General features: G+C 34.5%; 3 protein-coding genes and 1 pseudogene across 3 annotated transcripts; 2 read left to right on the top strand and 2 right to left on the bottom strand.

Annotated features, from left to right (window-relative positions):
- Positions 1–413: 413 nt before the first annotated feature.
- Positions 414–6,938, top strand: LOC141667885 (uncharacterized). Its single transcript, XM_074474526.1, has 11 exons — positions 414–707; positions 1,495–1,551; positions 2,662–2,739; positions 3,505–3,558; positions 4,058–4,140; positions 4,532–4,631; positions 4,725–4,787; positions 4,992–5,264; positions 6,080–6,140; positions 6,275–6,418; positions 6,600–6,938. The coding sequence occupies exons 1-10, from the start codon at positions 459–461 to the stop codon at positions 6,370–6,372; spliced, it is 1,116 nt and encodes a 371-aa protein (XP_074330627.1). The 5' UTR covers positions 414–458; the 3' UTR covers positions 6,373–6,418; positions 6,600–6,938.
- Positions 6,939–8,541: 1,603 nt separating this feature from the next.
- Positions 8,542–9,347, bottom strand: LOC141667597 (protein DMP3-like). Its single transcript, XM_074474145.1, has one exon. The coding sequence runs from the start codon at positions 9,242–9,244 to the stop codon at positions 8,567–8,569; it is 678 nt and encodes a 225-aa protein (XP_074330246.1). The 5' UTR covers positions 9,245–9,347; the 3' UTR covers positions 8,542–8,566.
- Positions 9,348–10,498: 1,151 nt separating this feature from the next.
- LOC141667688 (protein DMP3-like) lies at positions 10,499–11,757 on the top strand. The gene is made up of 2 exons (XM_074474277.1): positions 10,499–11,206; positions 11,624–11,757. Exon 1 carries the CDS (start codon positions 10,804–10,806, stop codon positions 11,155–11,157), a length of 354 nt encoding a protein of 117 aa, XP_074330378.1. The 5' UTR covers positions 10,499–10,803; the 3' UTR covers positions 11,158–11,206; positions 11,624–11,757.
- A 7,571-nt stretch (positions 11,758–19,328) lies between these two features.
- LOC141665466 (zinc finger CCCH domain-containing protein 40-like) lies at positions 19,329–21,794 on the bottom strand (annotated as a pseudogene).
- Between the last annotated feature and the right edge of the window lie 365 nt (positions 21,795–22,159).

Here is a 22,159-nt window from a genome sequence, read left to right as displayed (position 1 = left end):
TTATAAAAATAAGGTTTTACAATGTAATGATGCCCTTTGAAAAATGCAACTTTTTTCACTTATACTTTATAAGAAAACAAAAATAAGCTGCATATATTGTTACTTTTGGTTTTAAATATTTGTTTTGTAAATATTTTTAGAAAGGGCTTAATACTACTATGTAGGTATTTTAACTTACGTAAATATAATTTTTAATATAAATATATGATGTGTACATTTATAATTAAATATCTACAAAATCTTGTGTTAGAATATATCATTTACCCATCTAACTTATCTAAATATATATTTCGAGATATTTTTTTGTTTCATAAAATCGCAACAAAACTTAATAAAAATAACATTTGTTGGTAATTTCTGTTAAACTAATTATAATTTAAATTGAATAAAATTAAATAATTGTGCGGGAAGCAAGGCCTTAAACCCTAGAATTTAGTATTCGTCAAAACTAGAAATCGATGGAATTACAGCCGTTGAGCTCCCAATACATTCAAAACTCGCTTAATTTATCACCGGAATCTCCTGATCGTCCGGCGCAGCAGCTCGCGAAACTCGGCGAAGAAGATAGCGAATTGATCGAAATTGGTGAAACTATGAATCAAAAGCCTGGAATACAAAGATACTTGTTGGCAGTTGAGTACATTGGGACTCGATTTTGTGGTGCGCAACAACAACCTACTGACAGAACTGTCGTTGGCGTTCTCCAGGTATGTACGTATTTATATATGGAGAGAGAGAGAGAGAGAGAGAGACGTCATTTTAAATTAATTTTTTAGATTGAAGTTTAAATTTGTGTTTTTTTGGTGTAAAGTGTTAAATTTTTATCTGATCAATGTAATCTATGCATTATTAGTAGTGTATTAGTCATTTAGATAGTAACTGCCGAGCGTTATTATGAACATCCTATATCAGTTGATTTTTTTTGGAATTGTTTGCAACATATGTTAATTTTATCGTTGAAGAATTTATAGCTGACCATGCTAATTCAAGCTTGCACTTACTATAGATTCCACTGTATCATCCTATTAGTTTCCAAGTTTATGTTTTTTTTTTTAATTATTTTATGTTCAGGGAAGCCATTTGGATATGATATTTCTTTTTTGCTTTAACACTATTTTTTAAAAAAAGCTAATCTTTCCCCCGGTTTTTAGAAAAGCACAGGACAGGATTTCTGATTGTAATAAATAATCATATTTTGTAAATTAATTGAAATGATATTGACTTGTGCATAACTCGGTTCAAACAATATGTAGCATGGACTTCACTTCAAATTTATGCATACTAAAGTAGTGTAAACTGAAAAAGTGTATATCTTTGAACTTTGTTTGATCTATATCATACAGTTGTAACTCAGAGCTTTTATGTAGTAGTATATTAAATGGTGGAAGTGGAATTATAGTTTGGTCTCTGGTAATATTTTGGTCTTTCTAAACTGATTCTGCTGTTGGCACTCATTATGTGATTTAGCTAACAGCTTTATTCTTCTTCACATAGGAAGCATTCCGTAAATTTATTGGACAGTCAGTCTCCGTGACTTGCTCAAGTCGAACAGTAAGTTACCAATATATGATGCTAATTGATATAAGTCAATGAAGACTAAAAAGTTTTTTTTTTTTTATTACCGCTTGATCAGCATTTTAAATCTTAACAGGACTACAAAAGCGGCTAATCAAAAAATGGGTTTTGTATAATTGTATCTGCTACTTTTTCTGTCCATCTTTCATGTAAAGTCTTGTATTGGCTCTCTAATATTGGATTGCTAACTTAGAAGTAGAACTGTTAGCTAAGGTGTCTGTGCTTTTTGTACTACCCATTCACGTCTATACTCTGCCTGAAAGGGCACCATGTATCTTGTAGCTGAATCTCATTCTAAGTTTATCTCAAGTTCAGTTATCTTGAATATGTAAGTTTTCATTTAGCATCTCATACAGTTTAATAACTGTAAATCATAACTTGTAAAACATGTTTTAGATTTCAGGATGAAACATGAGTAAAACTCAATAAGATTGATTTCAAAGTTTAGATGCACATGACCTATTTGATCTGTGAAGTACTGGAAATATATTTCTGACAATATCTGCAAATAAATCTTTCCTGTTAATCTCCTGTTCTGTCACTTGGTTGGGCATATCTTTACTTGGTAACTTTAAGGTGAAGCCATGGAAATGTTGTTGAATAAAAAATGTTATTTAAATATTTTCTGTGTACTTGGCTAATAAAATACAGACGGTAACAAAAAATTAAACTTTCTGGGATATAAATGTTATATAAGATGTGAAGCAGACTCTTCTACTACAAACCTTTTACAGCTCCTTTATAACGTTGGATTATGGATATTACTAACTCTTCCCCTGTTCTACAATATTGCACTGTTCTGGATTTGTAGTATATATCAATAACCCCAAGTTGGCTGGATCCACTAAGCTTTGCCAAAATCCTGATTGTAACCTTAGATATGATTTCTTCAAGTTTTCAATTGATCTATAAGATTCCCTTACCAGAGCACATCATAATTATGATAACATCGTGGGAAGCCTGAATTATTTTTCGTTGAATTAATGCACGTTGGAAAATGTTATCTAACACCATTGTGATGTAGTTGTCATCTTGTCTGATGTCAATCTGTTTGGATTTGTATGGATGTTATTTTTACTGTGGCAGGATGCTGGAGTACATGCCCTATCTAATGTTTTTCATGTAGACGTGGAGCGCATAAGTAAGAGGAAACCTGGTGAACTGGTAAGTTCTGAATTGTCGAAATTTCTGCTCCACTTGTATTTTTCCCTTGCAAAACGCATCCGTCTAACTGATAGTACTGCCACTTAATTATGTAATTATTACTCTCTGTCCCATTTTATGTGAGCTCCTTTCCTTTTTCGGATGTCCCAAGAAGAATGAACCTTCTTTTATAGCACTTATATAAGATTAAAACAACCATACATTCATTTAATATACTCACTTTAACACCCACTATCTCATTTGTGTGGTTAACATTGAAGTCAAGTTTTAATTTCTTAAAAACTGTGCTAGTCAAACAAGCTCACATAAAATGGGACGGAGGGAGAACCTTGTAATATTGCATTGTGTCCTTTTCCATGGTTAAATAGACATGCATTTAAATGCATTACAATACATTTATCATCTTATTCCACTGCCTTTTAGACAATAGCTTTAAAGCTGCATATGGTATTTGCTTTATTAGAATTATTTATGTAGGGGAAATTTCTGAATTTCTAAGCAGTACAGCATCTAAGATTATAGATTTGGATGTGAATGCCTGTAGCCACAGTCCAACTTTCGCCGCTTTTCAAGCATTCTAAACTAGCTGTTACGGAAACAAGGATATCGGCAAGTGATGGGCATGGGCTGGTTAAGTTGAGGAATCTACAAAATATAAGGAACGCTTGTGAAGAATGACCCGAAAAGAATTTCGGATTTTTAATCTAACTACTCGGAATTTGATTCAGGAATTTTTTAAAATGAACTTTGTTTATGTTATTGCAGTTGCCCCCACATGAACCTGGAGTAGTTATAAAAGCTGTGAATCATTTTTTACAGGTATGATTTTTATCTAACGAGTCTTTCACTTTTGGACATTAAAGGGTAGCTGCATAGCGTTTTTCTTGCTCCTGATTTGTCGTGTAATGTACTCAGAAGTTGAAGATATAGTCTTTGCATGATCTCCTTGTTGATCCTTCCAGAAACATACTTGGACTTTTTCTGTTTTTGGTGCTTCATTTTGGTTATCATAGCGATCCAAATTCCAGTATAAGTTTTCAGTTCTCCTAAAGCTTAATCAACTAAGTATTTCTTTGTCTTGACGTAAGTAGTATCAGGATTAGTAGATATGTTATCTAAGTTGGACAGTGACAAGGCTTCAAAATATTAAGTTATTTTGCCAAGTGTACTTCAAGTATTGTATTTGAAAATTGGAGCTCAAACCTGTGATTTAGATGCATTTCTAAGGCATTTAATCTGTGTCTAGGTTAACTTCTATACTATTTATTTGCATCCTATATATTTGAAGATAACAAATTTCGTGCAAATTTTGTAACAGAAGAATGAAGGTGATATAACAGTGCTGGATGTGAGATGCGTTTCATCTGATTTTCATTCTAGATATAGAGCTCAAGAGCGCACGTAGGTAACACATGCTCCAGTTTCTCATTAAAAATCACAATTACATGGTTGTGTATTTTGTTAAACTATTTGGGACTATTTTTGAGTTAATTTGTCTTTATATTGGGGGGTATATTCGGGGATGGAAAGACTTCACCTTTTGTTACATTGATTTCCGAGGGTTTATTTTGCCGGTCTCAATCTTATTTTCTAAACTTTTTCGGTTAGGCTCTTTTACAGGGAAACATGATTTGTCTTCCATTTTGGAGTTGATATACTTTTTATCTGTTTGCCTTCATGATGCATCGATTACATTGGGCTACATGTGTATTGTTTTGTCTATTTAAAAATCTCACATTTGGTTGCCAAGTTGTTCGAAATCAAAAACCTTTTTAAACATAACTGTTCACAGGTACTTCTATCGTTTGCTTAGCGGTCCGCAGTGCGTATCAATATTTGAAAAGGACCGGGCTTGGCATGTGCCTGAGGAGCTTGATCTGTCGGCAATGCAGGTTGCTTAACATTTTCAAGTTACATGTATGGATGGCTATTATTTTTTAGTACAAGTAATTTCATAATGGTCTCTTACATATTATTATGTTCAGAAAGCATGTAAAATTCTTGCTGGACATCACGATTTCAGTTCCTTTAGGTCGGCTTCTTGTCAGGTTTGTCTAAACGATGTCTCAGTTTTCCTAATTCATCACTGCTCATGAGTTTTCCAAATCACCGAGTTTCTTTGGAATGTAAACAATTTCCTTTCTTGGCAAGAAACTTTTTGCTTGTTTATTGTAGATAGTAATATAATAATCCATGACAAGTATATGACATTACTTTTTTAACTTGTGTGTTCATCTTTGACGGGTTAACAGGCAAAATCACCTATCAGAACCTTGGATGAACTAAGCGTGACTGAATTTGTTTCTGCTCCATATTTTCCATCACTCATGGAAAGGGAACGACATAACTTGGTTGATTCTTTTGAGTGCTCTGAGTCGAAGACAAGTATAGCCTGTTTTTCTTCTGCTCCCGAGCAAAACAAAGCGGAAGACTCTAATAGCGAGTCTACTAAAGGATTTGGCATGAGGCGGAGGCATCGTTGTCTTGTGGTAACTGCTCGGTCACGTTCCTTTCTGTACCACCAGGTTAGCATCTCCGTGAGCCGATTATTGCAACTCAGCAGGATTTTGAATGATCACAGTCTGTTATGTGATATACTTAAAACAAGGTTTTTAACAAAATATTTAGGCGTCACCAAAGAGAACCATTCACACGATCAGAGTGTGATAAGCCTGTCTACTGGAGTTGTAAATGAAAGTTGCTTGAATCTGAGTCCATTCTGTTCCAAGAGAACATTGTTTTGTTGGGCTTAGGCACCACAATCAGATCATGACAACTGGGAAGTAATTTGGTAGAGCTTATATTTTGCATACATATAAGTAAATTTCACATTTTAAATGTGAAACCTCAATGCCTGTAACCTCGCTATGTTTATAACGACAATAGTCGTGGGATCACGTTATGGTAGTACTAGCGGGTGTTAGTTCCAATGCTCTTTGTAAGCTTTATTTTGTATGATTATCATGTTAAACCTTTGCTACAATATCTTTAAAATTATGATGTAGCCCCCCCTGCCAGTTTCAGAACAAGTGAATAAGGACAGGAGGGTTCATGTAGTGTCAATCTTTTTGAATATCGAGGGGCACTCGATCTGTGTGGTGTGGGAGCAACACAGTTTGTAAGTATAAATAACTTGAGCCATACTTAGGAATGTGTGGTGTGAGTCATATTCGCTTACACTAACACTAAAACTATTCTAGAGGTCAAGTATAATCTACTGACGCATATGCTCCAGTATTACAAAGTGTATCACAGCCTGAGCAGAACATTGTTTCAGTTCCTAACTTCCTTTCCCCTTTGCTTGTTTTCATATTGACAATTGTAAGTAAAATAACTGCAGGTTAGATTGCTAGTGGGCACTCTTAAATCTGTTGGTACCGGAGATCTTAAAATTCCTGATGGTACGATACTATGATTATATTTATGTAGCCTGTTCTTCTGTTTTTCATTTATTTGCCAGTGTCCAGAGACTAGTATGGTTAGCTTAAAATCATAATTTTACTAATTTCACTTGATATTTGTTGTATCTGTGCAGTTGAACGCATCTTAAAGGCAAAGACGGTAACTGCTGCGAGTCCGATGGCCCCTGCATGTGGTCTGTACCTTGCACATGTAAAATACGACCTGCCTTGATATATCCACTACAAAGAAAATGATTTGCTGCATCAATGAAAACCAGGTTGGTTTGAACTTTGAACAATTCTAACTTTCAAGTATTTGAGAATAAATTACAAGGCCATATTGTTGGATGGCATTCTTAAGTTAAAGCCTAAACCTTTTTTATGGAAGTCTTTGGATAATTTCTTTTTCCTTAAACAATGTTCGTTTAGTCCTCTTTCTGATAGATATCTTTAATGCAGTACATAACTATGGATCTATATGGAGGATCTTATAGACTCCCATTGTTTCTTCATTCCCAACTTCATAACTTCAACAGCGGAGAATTTTATTTAGCTGTAGGAAAATTTAGAACAACAAATCATGATTTGGCCTCAAAGGAATTAGTAGCACCAGGGTTTTGTTTTGTTTTGTTCGCTGAGCTTATTGTTCTTTCTCTTATTCAAAGATAGCAATATGTGTCATTTTTATCTTTGAGCACCAACTCATTATCTTTTATCGCCAACTCGTTGTATTGCATGTTGATTTTTATGCAGGGAACAAGTTTATCATATTAAGAAAATGGTTCTAGTTATACTAGAGTTGTTAAATTCTTTTATTTTGTACGAGTTGTTTCTTTATATTCACTATAGAATCTTCCAACGAGTCACCTAATCTGAAGTCAATGCACAACTTGAAGAAATTGTATAGCAACAGGAAAGGGGTTATGTTTCGAAGTCGGTCCTATGAAAATATCACGATTAAGTATGGATTATTGTTGAATTATTTGATTATTCATAATTTAACACAAACTACTGTATAATGACAGGTACAGAAAGTTCAATAATCCACGGCAGTATGGATTATTAATCCATGTATATATATGCTTAAACTCTGCGAGACAGTATGCTAAATTAATTTTATCAACATTATTTATAAATACAATAAAACAAGGATTAAAGGTAGTAAGCAGTTTAACAGTAAACAAATATGTTGTGGTAGCATGATGTTGAAATAACATTATTGAAATTTATCGTCTCATATGCAACTCCAAATTCACTATTTATCTCCTTAGAAATTATTAACCTGTTAAATGTTTAGGATTTGTCGGTTCAACATAATTTATTGTGAGATAGCTATGACGAAGATACATTTCAACCAGAAATCCGTTACAAATGTAGGGCGGAAGGAACCATTAATTTTTTTTAAAACACATAACTGTCCACATAATAAAAAAAGAGTTAATTGCATTTTAGAACCCCATCTTTCATTTAAAATCAAAACATTATACGTACTTCGTAAAATACAGTTTGCAACCCTTAACTTTCAATATCAACTACAACATGCATTCCTTACAGTTATAAAATTGAAATTAAGATGTTAATATTAATAATTAAAATTTTAAATTAATTAAAATATTTATTTTAATGCATTTTTTACATGAAAAAAAATATAACTAATTTCTATTAGTAATACTCTAAATTAATCATAATGCTAAATACTTAAAATATATTTATTAAGCAAAATATATATTTATATATATAATCATAAAGTTTCTAAATATATCTATATTTTAAAAATTTAAAAATTATACCGAGTAATAAAATAATTGACATTAATATTATTTTTATATTTTGAAATTCTAAATTTTAGTTTAATTTAAAAAAAATAAAATTATTATTTAAATGTTTTGCTGAATTTCAAGTTTACCCTTCACAATATAAATATTTTTAACAAAATGGTTAAATGGATGCATATTGTATTTGATGTTTAAAGTTAGGGTTTGCAAACTGTATTTTTGAAAATAACTATATAGTTTTGTTATTTAATAAAAGATAGGGGATGCAAACTCCAATTAACTCTAAAAAAATTTAAACTAACATAAGAAAAATTGAATTTGAGAATTTTAAATAAAGTCTAATAAACGACAAGAAATCAAATTAGTTTCTATAGAATGTAAAAATATGACATGCAAAAATTTCTTATTTATAGCTTTAGGATTGTAAAAGTTTTCTATATTTATATTTTTTTAAAATTTTAAATTCAAATCTCAGTAAAAATTTAAGTTTGTACAGGTTATCATTGACATTTTCAATTCACTTCAATATTCAAAAAATTGTTGTAAAAGTTGTATGAACCTCATCTGGGGGCAAAAGAAATGAAACCATATTGAATCTATCACAATTCAAAGATCTGTATTGAATGAACACAATTAGAAGAGAAAATAAGATTAATTGTTATGTGATACAGGGTAACCAATACCATGCCTTCTAGTAGGAAAAACCATAAACAACAAACTACAAATGAATCCAATTCCTATAGGTACAATATTCAACACCTCTTGAGCTTCATGAGATGGCTGTGGATAAAAACAAGTCACCACATTTTTATCCCTCAAAGCCAAAACAACAAACACAAGTACTGATGAAGTAGCATGTATCCAGTCAATGACTCCCATCTTATATCTTTTAAGGTCAGGAACACCTGTTGCTGCTGCAGCCTGATAATCGAAAAGCCACATGCCTTTGAACGTCGCGAATCCGTAGTAGACTTGACCGTTGGATGCCTTGTAGCTGTCGGTGAAGCTGGCGAGGAAGCATGATGCAGCAATGAGCAGGAGAAGGAGAAGAGTCAGAGGACGCGTGGCTGCATCGCATGAGCCATTGTTTGTGAAGACTGGAGTTAAGAGTTGGAGGGCTAAGAGACTGCCTGTGGGAAGAAGGTTGGCTAGTTGAGCTGTGCTTGACAGGGTCTGAGAGAGTGCGCGTTGCGATAGAGTTGATTGTGGTTGTGGTGTTGGTGATGGTGGTAGTAGTACAGGGCTTTCTACCTCATCGCTATCGGATGAGGCTGTTGACACAGTTGTTGTTGCAGCAGCAGAAGACGTGGGTTTCACTCTGAGGGACATAGCTTCGAGTTTTCGTACTAGAAATTAATAGGAAAAATTGGGGTGTTGGTTCAGGGAGAGGACTAATTGAAGGATGAAAATGAGGTGTTTGTACCTGGTTGACACGGACATGTAGACAATATATAATGAAACACATGTTTACCGGGTCCAAGGTATTTGGTAAATTTGTTGAGGTGCAACTGTGTGGACTTTTCTAATTCTGGTCTTAATTTACATGCTTGAATATAAGACATGAGTATTTAAAATATATTTATATGATTAGACAACAGGGCTGATGACAACCTGTTGGTTTGTCATATTCAGGTGCCAACGATCCATCTCTAATCCCAAATTATCAGTAGTTTGTTAGAGTCTATCCATAACATCCATCCCCATGTTCTTAAGTCATTATTTAGCAATTAAGAGCATTATAATATGTGATTAGGTAGGTTAATTTACGAGTTATATTCTCAGTCATTGTTTATAGGTCAATGATGCAGCACTGCAATGAGTCGATGGCTTGTAATATTGTATAGATGGAAACGTGCAGGCGTTAAGAATGATGCTAGCATTTAACAATTTCCATTATGTACGTAAAATGTAATGAACATGTATTTAGCTTCTTAAACAGGACAATGAAGCTATAACTCATATTACCCATTCAGTATTCTTAGTCTTCTAATCCATAATTAGGCCATAGGAAAAACTTCAAGAGATTTTTTTTCAAAAATACCCCAAAGTTGCATTTTTTTTTTTTTTTGTAAAAGTACGGTTCTTATTCAATTCCTGTTATGCAACAGTCGGGTAACATGATATGCAAATTTATCCGTATTTTTCAAAAAAATAATAATTGAAATATTGAATTATTTTGACAAATAACCAGAGCTTATGCATAACTACAAGAGGACAAGAAAGAGCATGTCTTAATATTACTCAATCGTTTTGGGCTGATCCTGATTAGTGATAATTTGCTCCTATTTTTTGGAGGGTTAATCTAGAGCTAGTCCCGGATTTATCCGATCTTGTTGATCAATTCTTTTGCCTGATCGAGAAAAAAATCTTTTCATCTTCATTGAAAATATAATTAAAAGCAAAAAAACTGAAGACTCCCCAGTTTTTGGATCAATCTACTTTTCTAATGACACTAATATTGTTAATTAATATTTTTTACCCGTCCAATCTAATATGAAACTGTTGTTATTTATATTTTGTGTTTTGCAACGTTTACACCAAAAACTTGAGAAATGCAATAACTCAAGCAAGAAACTCCCACCATACAAACTCTTAATGCCGTCCAAGTTATGTTATAATTACATTTACATTGCTTAGAAAACTAGATCTCACCACTACACAATAGGGTTCAATTATCCCCATACGCCAAGCCATTCTTCATCCTTCACATTTAACCATATCATTCACTGTCTCCAACATTTCCAATCCTGATCCATCTCCTAGCATCCTCTGAAACATGTCACTCCGCCCTAGGCAACCGCTAACTTCCACCACTGCAATTGTCGACGATATTATCTCCGGAATTCCAGCACAACCATTGCCATGCGATATCTCAGAGCCTAACAAGCATGGCAAATTTAGCCAACCTTCTTCCAACTGGCACCCTCTTGGCTTTCCAGATACTTGTCCCAATCTTCACCAACAACGGCTCGTGTGACTCCGCGATTCGCCCAGCCACCTTCTTCCTCCTCGTCTTCCTGGCTGCCTCCTGCATACTCGCCTGTTTTACTGACAGCTACAAGTCAGCTGATGGGAACGTTTTTTATGGCTTCGCGACATTCAAAGGAATGTGGCTGTTTGATTACCCCACAGCAGAGAGCTCAGGGCTCCCTCACCTTAGGAAATATAGGTTGAGAACTATAGATTGGGTTCATGCCATACTATCTGTGCTGGTTTTTGTGGCTGTCTGCGATGAGGGATAACAACGTTTTGAGTTGCTTTTGCCCAATGCCTGGCCGTGAAACACTGGAGGTACTCAATATCGTTCCAGTAGGAATTGGCTTATTTGCAGCATGCTATTTGTAGTATTCCCTACCACCAGACAAGCTAGGCTTAATGACCTTTTGGCCTAAAGTATGAGCCATTATACCCATTAGCCCCAAAAGTATGAAGTCATACCTTTTGACCCTTGTAGTATTAAGTATCGTACTTTTTAACCCTTTTTTGCTCCAAAACGACATATCGGTGAATATCGGAGGGTAAAATCGACTTTTACTAAAAAAAAGGGTTAAAAGATATGAAGACGGATACTATAGGGGTCAAAAGGTATGATTTCATACATCTCAAACTATATTGATTGTAGTGATGCAGTAAGGCTCTCTTTAGAACTTCAGTCCTTTAATTTGTTTGTCTAAGTTGCTCACGTATCACATTCGTGTTGTGAAATAGAGCAACAACAATCCATTGGGAATGAAGGCGATTCAGCGTATTCTCGCAACATCTAACTGGCAACACGGGAGCAAAGGAAAGAAGGTTACTGCTTACCAAGATTCGGGGAAGGGCTCCTGAGTAAACCGGAGCTGACATAGGTGTCAAAATTACAACAGCGCGTTTCGAGTTGCTGAAGTTTCTACATTCTATGTATGGTTTTATTTCAAACTATGTATGATGCACAAAGAAAACACAGTACGATCCTATTACTATGTATGGTTCAAATCTTCTACATTACAGGTTTTATTACTATGTTGGATATCCATTGCATCTGTTTCATCACCAAGCCCATCTTCATGCAGTCCATGACAAGTTGACAACTATATGCATAACCTCGAGCTAAAGTTGCACTTATAGATGATGACTATCATATCTACGCAATGATCTGTTTATGTAAATTTGATCCGACTTCCCCCACTTCATCACGCACACTTGACACCCCCAACCTCGGGGATGGGATTGGGAAAAGCGAGGGATGAGCAATCACATAATACCTTAAGAATCACAACTATATATGCACTCGCAACTATATGCACCCCTGAATTCATAAATTTAAGGTAACACAAGATCAAGTTGATTGGGATAGAACACAGTCGTAAAATGGAGGATGGAATAGAACAAAAGAAAGAATGGCATTCTCTTACAACATAGAAGAAATATAGTTTACACGCAACTCCACCTCTATTTCAAGAATTGTCATGATTTGCCTAGAGGCTGGAGCTACACAGTGGTTCTGTTCTTGCCGGATGTTGAAAAAGAAATTACAAAGGACACTAACACACATGTATTCAAGCATTTAACTACAAAGCTTTGAGTTGCAAAGATTTTACATCATATGTGCATCTGACTAGTGTTTTTGTGTTGAAAAGAAATTAAAGTTACAATCTTGATTTGCTATTTAGTTTTGTTGAGCTGTTGGATAATCAGCATTTTGAAGTCTGTGTGTGTGTATGTGTTTCTAATGATGTTATAATGGAATCTTTCAGGCAATACACAGAAATTATTAATTGGTCGGTATAAAGTTTTTCGGTATTGGGGTCTTTAATCTTCTGGTGATTGGTGCAAGAAATTGTGGTTTGTTGGACTATATTTGTAGATCATTTACTTAAAGTTGGCTGCGGAACACCAATTGACAGCTCTTATTTGTATTCCTCGAAATTGTATCAATGAGGGAGTGGATTATCGGAGCCTTCATCAACATTGTTTCTTCAGATTTTTCTGCTACCGTTGCAGGTCTATTCCAAGGCCAAGATTTTGTTTCTTCAAAGCTTACATCACGACTTACGCGGAATAATTTAAATGCCTTGAATGATTCATCCTTAGTTTTGAGAAAGAACACCCACATAATGCGACTGTAATCATCTAGGAGGAAAAAATTACAATGCTGCCCACAATATTTTGCTGCTGAAAATGATATTCCCAACTGTATGAAGTCATACATTTTTACCTCTATAGTATCCATCTTCATACCTTTGAACCCTTTTCCTTAGTAAAAGTCGATTTTACCCTCCAATATTCACCGATATGTCGTTTTGGAGCGAAAAAGAGTTAAAAGGTACTATACTTAATATTATAGGGGGCAAAAGGTATGACTTCATACTTTTGGGGCTGATGGGTGTTAGATATTTTAGTGTAATCGGATTAACTAGTTGACCAATGTGATTGTAATATTTCATCATACAAGTCGGGAGAGTGCGGAGTGCATGCTTGTTTGAGTTTATTATAATTTTCGGTATTGGCGGGGGTTCGTGTTAATGTGAAAAGACATGTCTTTTAGACACAACCGCATACCTCAAAGGATGTGTCTTAGGACATGTCTTTTGGATATGTATGGATGTGTCTTAGGACATGTCTTTTGGACATGTATGGATGTGTCTTAGGACATGTCTTTTGGACACCTATATAATACTTGCAACAGATTTGGTCATTGATATAGAAAAAAATAAAAGGTTGGTTGTTGAATTCACACAAAATACATCATTCTCTGTTCTTATATTCTGATTTTATCCGGTTGAAAAGTTTGGATAACTACCAAATTGTTTCAATCTGAAATTGTTTGTCAAGACTTCAGAATAATCCAAGTTATCCTCAATTTTTCTATAACAAAGATTGAAACAAATTTCTTTTCTGAAGATGGCGAACAACGAATCTGTAAAAGAGATGACTAGCAAGTTTGTAAAACTAGACAAGTTTGAGGGACATGACTTTAGAAGATGGCAAAAGAAGATGCATTTCTTGTTAACCACATTAAAAGTTGTGTACGTTTTCAGTACTCCAATGCCAGAAATGATTGAGGAGGAAACTGTAGAACAGACTAGAAGACGCTGCACATGGGAGAATGATGACTACATCTATCGGGGTCACATCTTGAACGGTATGTCTAATTCTCTTTTTGATATATACCAAAATGTTGAGTCTGCAAAAGAATTATGGGATTCCCTTGAATCCAAGTACATGGTTGAAGATGCTTCTAGCAAAAAGTTTCTGGTTAGTAATTTTATTAACTATAAAATGGTTGATACTAGACCGGTCATGGAACATTATAATGAACTGTTAAGGATTTTTGGACAGTTTGTTCAACACGACATGAAAATGGATGAATCCATTTCGGTTTCTAGTGTTATAGACAAACTGCCACCCTCGTGGAAAGATTTCAAACACACCCTGAAACATAATAAGGAAGAGATGACTTTGGTTGAACTTGGAAGTCACTTCAGAATTGAAGAGGCTTTAAGGGCTCAAGAAATTGAGAATAATCCTAAGGGAAAGAATCAAGTCGGTAACTCTTTTGTAAATATGGTTGAAGATGGTGGATCTTCTAAGAATTCTAACAAAGACAATGGTAAGAAGAGGAAGTTTAAAGAAATAACAATACCTCTTCCAACAAGAAACCAAAATTGGCATGTTGGAAGTGTGAAAAACCTGGTCATTTCAAGAAGGATTGTCGGGTTGGTAAAGGCAAGCATAACGCTGGTCCAAGTGGATCTAAGGATCCAGAAAAGCAACAAGGTCAGATTTTAGTACAAAATTATAATTCTGGGCAGAATTATGTGTCACTAATCTCTGAGGCATTTTATGTGCAGGATGATAATGTTGCGTGGTGGATTGATTCTGGAGCAACAAGTCATCTGTGTAAAGATCTTCGTTGGTTTGAAGATTTTCAACCAATCGAAGATGGATCTATGTTAAAAATGGGAAATGTTGCAACTAAACCAATTTAAGGACTAGGAAATGTAAAGCTTGTTTTTACTTCTAGAAAATATGTATTATTAAATAATATGTTGTATGTTCCTGGAATTCGAAAGAATCTCATGTCTGGTGTTGTATTGAATAATTGTGGTTACAAACAAGTGTATGAAAGTGACAAGTACATCTTGTCAAAGCATGATACTTTTGTTGGCTTTGGTTATTTATGTAATGGCATGTTTATGTTGAATGTTAATGTCTCATTTGATGATGAATCTGCTTGTATGGCTTCTAATAGTGCTAGTAATAATTCGAATAAATCTAAATTGTGGCATGCTAGACTGGGACATGTACATTATAAAAGAATAAAGGATATGTCTAAAATGAGTCTCATACCGTCTATTGATATAAATAATGAGAAATGTAAAACATGTATGTTAACTAAGATAACCAGAAAGCCTTTCGAGGATGTAAACATAATATCTGAAGTGTTGGAACTGATACATAGCGATTTATGTGATTTTCATGCTACACCTTCGTTGGGAAATAAAAAATATGTCATTACATCTATTGACGATGCATCTAGATATTGCTATGTTTATTTGTTGAATACTAAGTATGAAGCTCTTGATAAATTTAAAATCTATAAAGAAGAAGTAGAGCTACATAAAAGTACTATGTTTAAAAATCTGCGTACTGATAAAGGAGGTGAGTATTATGATCCAGTATACTTTCAATCTACTGGTATAATACATCAAACCACTTCTCCTTATACACCACAACAAAATGGTGTGGCAGAAAGGAAGAATAGGACTTTGAAAGAGATGGTTAATTCCATGTTATCCTATTCAGGTTTGAATGAAGGTTTTTGGGGTGAGGCTATGTTAATAGCCTGTTATTTGTTAAATAGGATTCCTACTAAGAGGAATAAATTTACCCCTTATGAACTTTGGTATAAAGAGCCACCAAAATTGAGTTTTCTGAGAGTTTGGGGATGTAGAGCAGTTGTAAGGCTCACTGAACCCCAAAGGAGAAACTTGGGTGAAAGAGGTTTAGATTGTATTTTTGTGGGGTATGCTGAGCATTCCATTACATATAGGTTCCATGTATTAGAATATAATGATTATGTATCTGTGAATACGATTATCGAGTCAAGAGATGCTGACTTTGATGAAAATATATTTACATCTATACCTAGACCAAGAGACACGATTCATAATTCTTTCAGTAGGAACACGGTTCAAACTGAAGATGTTCATGGACCTTCTGAACCAAGGAGAAGTTTTAGAACTAGAAAAAACAAATCATTTGGACCTGATTTTCAACTTTATTTGGTTGAAGGTTCAAGAGATGAGGTTGAGATTGAGTCTGAGTACCAATATTGTTTTATTATTGAGGAGGATCCAAAAACATTTAATGAAGCAATGACATCAAGGAATGTTGCATTCTGGAAAGAAGCTCTTCAGGATGAGATGGATTCTATCATGAATAATAACATATAGGAATTGAGTGATCTACCTCCTGGCTGTAAAGCATTAGGAAACAAATGGATCTTCAAAAGAAAATTGAAAGTGGACAGTACCATAGACAAATTTAAAGCCAGATTGGTTATACAAGGCTTTAGGCAAAAAGAAGGGATTGATTACTTTGATACTTGTGCTCTTGTTGCTAGGATTTCTACTATCAGATTGTTGATAGCACTTGCATCTATACACAATCTTGTAATTCATCAGATGGATGTAAAAACTGCATTCTTGAATGGTGAATTAGATGAGGAGATTTATATGAAACAACCGGAAGGGTTTCTTATGCCTGGTAGTGAGCACAAGGTGTGTAAATTGAAGAAATCTTTGTATGATCTTAAACAAGCACCAAAAGATTGGCATCAAAAATTTGATAGTGTGGTTTTGTCTAATGGTTTTCTTCTTAACCAAGCAGACAAATGTGTATATAGCAAGTTTGATGCTTCTGGTAAAGGAGTTATAATTTGCTTATACGTAGATGATATGTTGATTTTTGGTACTGACCAAAATCAAGTGGATAAAACCAAGAAATTTTTGTCATCTAATTTTGACATGAAAGACTTGAGAGAGGCTGAGGTGATTCTTGGTATAAAGATCAAGCGTACGAAAAATAGTATTTCAATTTCTCAATCTCATTATATTGAGAAGATTTTGAAAAGATTTAACTTTAATAATTGTTCTCCAGTTAGCACTCCTATTGATTCTAGTCTTAAGCTAGTATCTAGTAAAGGAGTTATAGTATCTCAACTTGAATTCTCAAGAGCGATTGGTAGCCTCATGTATGCCATGATAAGCACTAGGCCAGATATAGCCTATGATGTTGGTAAGCTTAGTAGGTTTACTAGCAAACCAAGTTCACAACATTGGCAAGCTTTAAGCCGAGTGTTCAAGTACTTAAAAGGAACCATGGATTATGGTTTGACTTATACTGGATTTCCTTCGGTTCTTGAAGGTCATTCGGATGCAAGTTGGATTTGTGATAAAGAAGATCATTCTTTCACGAGTGGTTGGGTATTCCTTCTTGGGGGAGGTGCTATTTCTTAGGCATAAAAAAACAGAGTTGCATTTCTAACTCAATAATGGAATCTGAGTTTGTAGCATTATCAGTTGCTGGTAAAGAAGCTGAATGGCTAAGAAATCTGATTTATGAAATTCCATTGTGGCCTAAACCGATATCTCCCTTATCTATTAGATGTGATAGTGAGTCTGCCTTGGCTAATGCATATAGAGAAGTGTACAAAGGCAAGTCTAGACACTTAGGTGTTAGACACAGCATGATTCGAGAGCTTATCATGCATGGTGTTATATCAGTGGAGTTTATAAGAACTCAACATAATTTAGCCGATCATTTGACGAAAGGGTTGAGAAGAGATCTTGTGTACAAATCGGCTATAGGGGTGGGATTAAAGTCCATCTAAAATTTCTCATGTTGAGATACCCAATTCCCATCTAATATGACATTAGATGTTGAATTCAATGCGGAATGCTTAATATCTAGAGATTGGAACACATTAATAGTATCATCCCAAGGTATGTGTTTAGACCTGCAAGTTGAGGAGGTTGAAGTTTATCTTCTTAATAGTTCTTTTGAAAAATTGCATATGCAGGTGCAAGAATAAAAGAGCTACTTATGTGAGCATGAAGTTTAGCCGCTTCAAGAAGTTAGGACTTGACTTTATTATGCTTATGAAGGATTAGGACACAAGGCTAGTAAAAGATAGTGTCAAGTGAGAACATTTGAGAATGTAAATTTATGTGTATATTATCTTCATGTATTCATTATGAATAACAGAGGTTCAATCAGTTGTGATACCTTGATATTCGAATATCTGGAATGTGTAATATACTAATATGAAATTCAATCATCGTGATATTTCATTTATGCATAAATTTGTTGTTTGTTGTGATTTTGTTTAGTTAATCATGGATTACGCTAAAATGGGGGAGGATTGTTAGATATTTTAGTGTAATTGGATTAACTAGTTGACCAATGTGATTGTAATATTTCATCATACAAGTCGGGAGAGTGCGGAGTGCATGCTTGTTTGAGTTTATTATGATTTTCGGTATTGGCGGGGGTTCGTGTTAATGTGAAAAGACATGTCTTTTAGACACAACCGCATACCTCAAAGGATGTGTCTTAGGACATGTCTTTTGGATATGTATGGATGTGTCTTAGGACATGTCTTTTGGACATGTATGGATGTGTCTTAGGACATGTCTTTTGGACATGTATGGACGTGTCTTAGGACATGTCTTTTGGACACCTATATAATACTTGCAACATATTTGGTCATTGATATAGAAAAAATAAAAGGTTGGTTGTTGAATTCACACAAAATACATCATTCTCTGTTCTTATATTTTGATTTTATCCGGTTGAAAAGTTTGGATAACCACCAAATTATTTCAATCTGAAATTGTTTGTCAAGACTTCAGAATAATCCAAGTTATCCTCAATTTTTCTACAACAATGGGTATAACGGCCCATTCTTTAGGGGCCGAAAGATCATTAAGTCAACACGGTATTGGTTACCCTATTACGGCAGGCAAATAACTTAACTTCGACACATATCTAAATCCTAGAAATGTTTGATTCTGAAAATACTGATATTATTCTTATGTTCTTAATTTTCTAAAAGCATAACTGAATGGTTCATTAATGAATATGATTTGGCATACTTATGAACATAAACAGGGTCCACGGCAGATAAAAGATAAGAGCGCATCCAGTTCCAAGCATAATAAACAGAGCCAAAGTAAATTCATTTTTTTTAAAAATATCTGCTATCAGAATCTAAAGTGAGGAATTTTGGGTGCTCCTAATTGAGATTGAAAAACAAGCTCAAGCATCAGGATAATCAACCTTGTGAGAACCCTCAACCATTTTTGAATAAACTTTAACGACACAAGAGGACACATGTTACTCCCGTGCTGGCACAGATGAAGGCCGTGTATGGTGATCTCCAGCAGTTTGTGAGGGTATATTGGGCTGTTGAACTTGAGGCCCTGCCTGGTGAACACGGGGCTGTTGGGGCCCTGCCTGATGTGCACTGGGCTTGTGGGGGGTGCATGAGGCTGATAAGGGGGTTGTGGGTATTGTTGCTAAGTTTGAGGGGAATTGCTTTGATAATTAAGGGGGTTGAGGTTACCCATATTGGGGGTAAGAAGGCTGGTAAAACTGACTTTGAGGAGGTGACATACCCAAGTAAGGTGGATAATGTAGCACTTGCTGCTTCTCTGAACCACTCCTTTTTTCAGTTGACCAACTAGAAGCTCCTTTTTGGGATGGAATCACTGTTCCCATACTTTGAGGATCCATTGAAGGATAAAGTTGCCTCCCCTGTGGCTGTGGAGGCTGTTGTGGTGGAATATTAGAATAATACTTAGGTTGTGTGGGCTGGTCTGGATAGCCTGGTTGCTCAATAACATGATTTTGGTGTTGTGATATAAAAGCTCTTGGCAGAAATCCACTTTGAATCACTGCTTGCCTTGCTTCATCAGAGGCTTCGGATTAAGGTTTTGCTGCTTGAAGCCTACCCCACATCAGCTTCAGCCTCAGACCTTTTATGGCCAGCTTGTTGGAGAGTTCTTCGGATGCCTTTGCTGGACCTTCTCTGGTCCTGTACGTAACAAAAGCACAAGCTCGTGATAGCATAATTTTTATAGTCTCAATTTCACCATGAGCATAGAAGTTGTCCCTCAAGTCCTGATCACTGATTCTTGATCAAGGCCCCCCACAAAAAGGGTTCTAAGGCTCTCTCATCAGGAGGTTCTAATGAGAGCATCTCACCTGTCTTGTCGAGTAGCTTCATTGCAACCGGATCATTGATCCTGATTTCATAACAAAAAAAGTTTAATATAGATAATGTACTCAAACAACACAGTACATGTAGGTAACAAAAAATTACTGTAAATTTCTTAATAGATTGTACAAAAGAGGATGATAAAGCTAAAACAGATTAACAAAGTTTACATGTAAGAAATTTAAATTTTTATTGGACTCTCGACACCCAAGTCCTAGATGATGTCCCTTATACACGAACATGACATATGAAGCTAACCACGAACCAGTAAGCTCATAAGGCTCCCAAAACCTCCTAGACTTTTTGAGCATGCCACTTAAAGATTCATAATCCAAACACACACATAATCACGGTCCAATTTGTTACTTGTCGAAAATATATCATAACGTGTCCTTCCTGAGAAAATATAATCACTCTGAGGCACCGCAAATGGCTCTATTATATGATCATCGAAAAAAATTAATATGATAAAAATGTTATAATATAATTCTTGCAGGGAGTTAATTGCACTTTGCAAAATCATCTTTCATTTAAAATCAAAATAGTATACCTATTTTGCAAAATATAATTTACAACCCTTAACTTTCATTATCAACTACAACATGTATCCTTGCCGTTATAAAATTGAAATTGAAATTGAGATGTTAATATTAATAATTAAAATTTCAAATTAATTAAAATATTTATTTTAATGTATTTTTTACATGAAAAAAATTATAGCTGTTTTCTATTAGTAATACTCTAAATTAATCATAATGCTAAATACTTAAAAATATATTTATTACGCAAAATATATGTTTATATATATGATCATAAAGTTTCTAAATATATCTATATTTTAAAATTTTAAAAATTATACTGAGTAATAAAATAATTGACATTAATATTATTTTTATAATTTAAAATTCTAAATTTTAGTTTATTTAAAAAAAAATTAAGATTATTATTTAAATATATTGCTGAATTTCAATTTTACCCATTTTTAACAAAATGGTTAGGGATGCATATTGTGTTTGATGTCTAAATTTAGGTGTTGCAAACTGTATTTTTGAAAGTAAGTATATAGTTTTGTTATTAAATGTAGGGGTTGTAAAATGCAATTAAACGGTGACAAACATACTCTGACTTCAGAAATTACTTACCCTACGGTCATGCTCCTCCGCAAAGTATTCCCCCTATACATCACTCTTCTTAATGGAATCATTAAAATTGACATTCTAAAAGAACGTCTCTTACAAGTTGCAACATGAGTGATTGATTGCATGCATCTATTGGTTAATACACAATACACTATCATTTCAGCTCAGCATTACATGATGAGCTCAATACCACGCTCAGCACCACCAGCTGTGTATTTAACAGAATGCCACATTGGCATAACAGAATTAGAACCTGCACATAGAGAGTTAGCTGTATATATATAGTAGTAGTCATAACTTGTAGAGTAAGAAAACAGATTGTCACATTCTCTGTAAACATTACTTCTTCTTTTAGTAATACAACTTTAGTTTTTTCTTCTTGATTACTGATTGTTGATGATGAAAGTCTTAATGTTCATCTTATCTACTGGTTAAATAGATGAAACTTACATGGTATCAGAGTGTAATTGATCATTTGTCGCTGATTTCTATGCCGGAGTGATCATCGGAGAATTTTTCGCAATAATCGTTGAAGATTTGTTGATCTCTATAGTAGTTGAACTGATCGAGCATCTAAAGCAGGTGTTTCTTGATTCAATCTCTGGTTATCGATTTATTTTGTTGGTGATTGATATTTCTAATCTTGCTCAGAACGTTCAGTTAATCATTTCTTTATCTGTTGATTCATCGATCTATGATGAAGATTTCTTTATTCTGAATTCGTTGATTTGTGGAAGATAATTTTTGTTGATCTGAAATCTTCTTGTTGTTGCCGTTTCTTGACTTCTTGAAAACTGTTTCTGAGTAATTTCTAAGATTGAATTGTATTGAGACAAATCT

Source organism: Apium graveolens, chromosome 6, assembly GCF_009905375.1.
Source record: "Apium graveolens cultivar Ventura chromosome 6, ASM990537v1, whole genome shotgun sequence".
Lineage (NCBI taxonomy): Eukaryota > Viridiplantae > Streptophyta > Magnoliopsida > Apiales > Apiaceae > Apium > Apium graveolens.
This window is presented reverse-complemented; position numbering and strand designations above follow the sequence as displayed.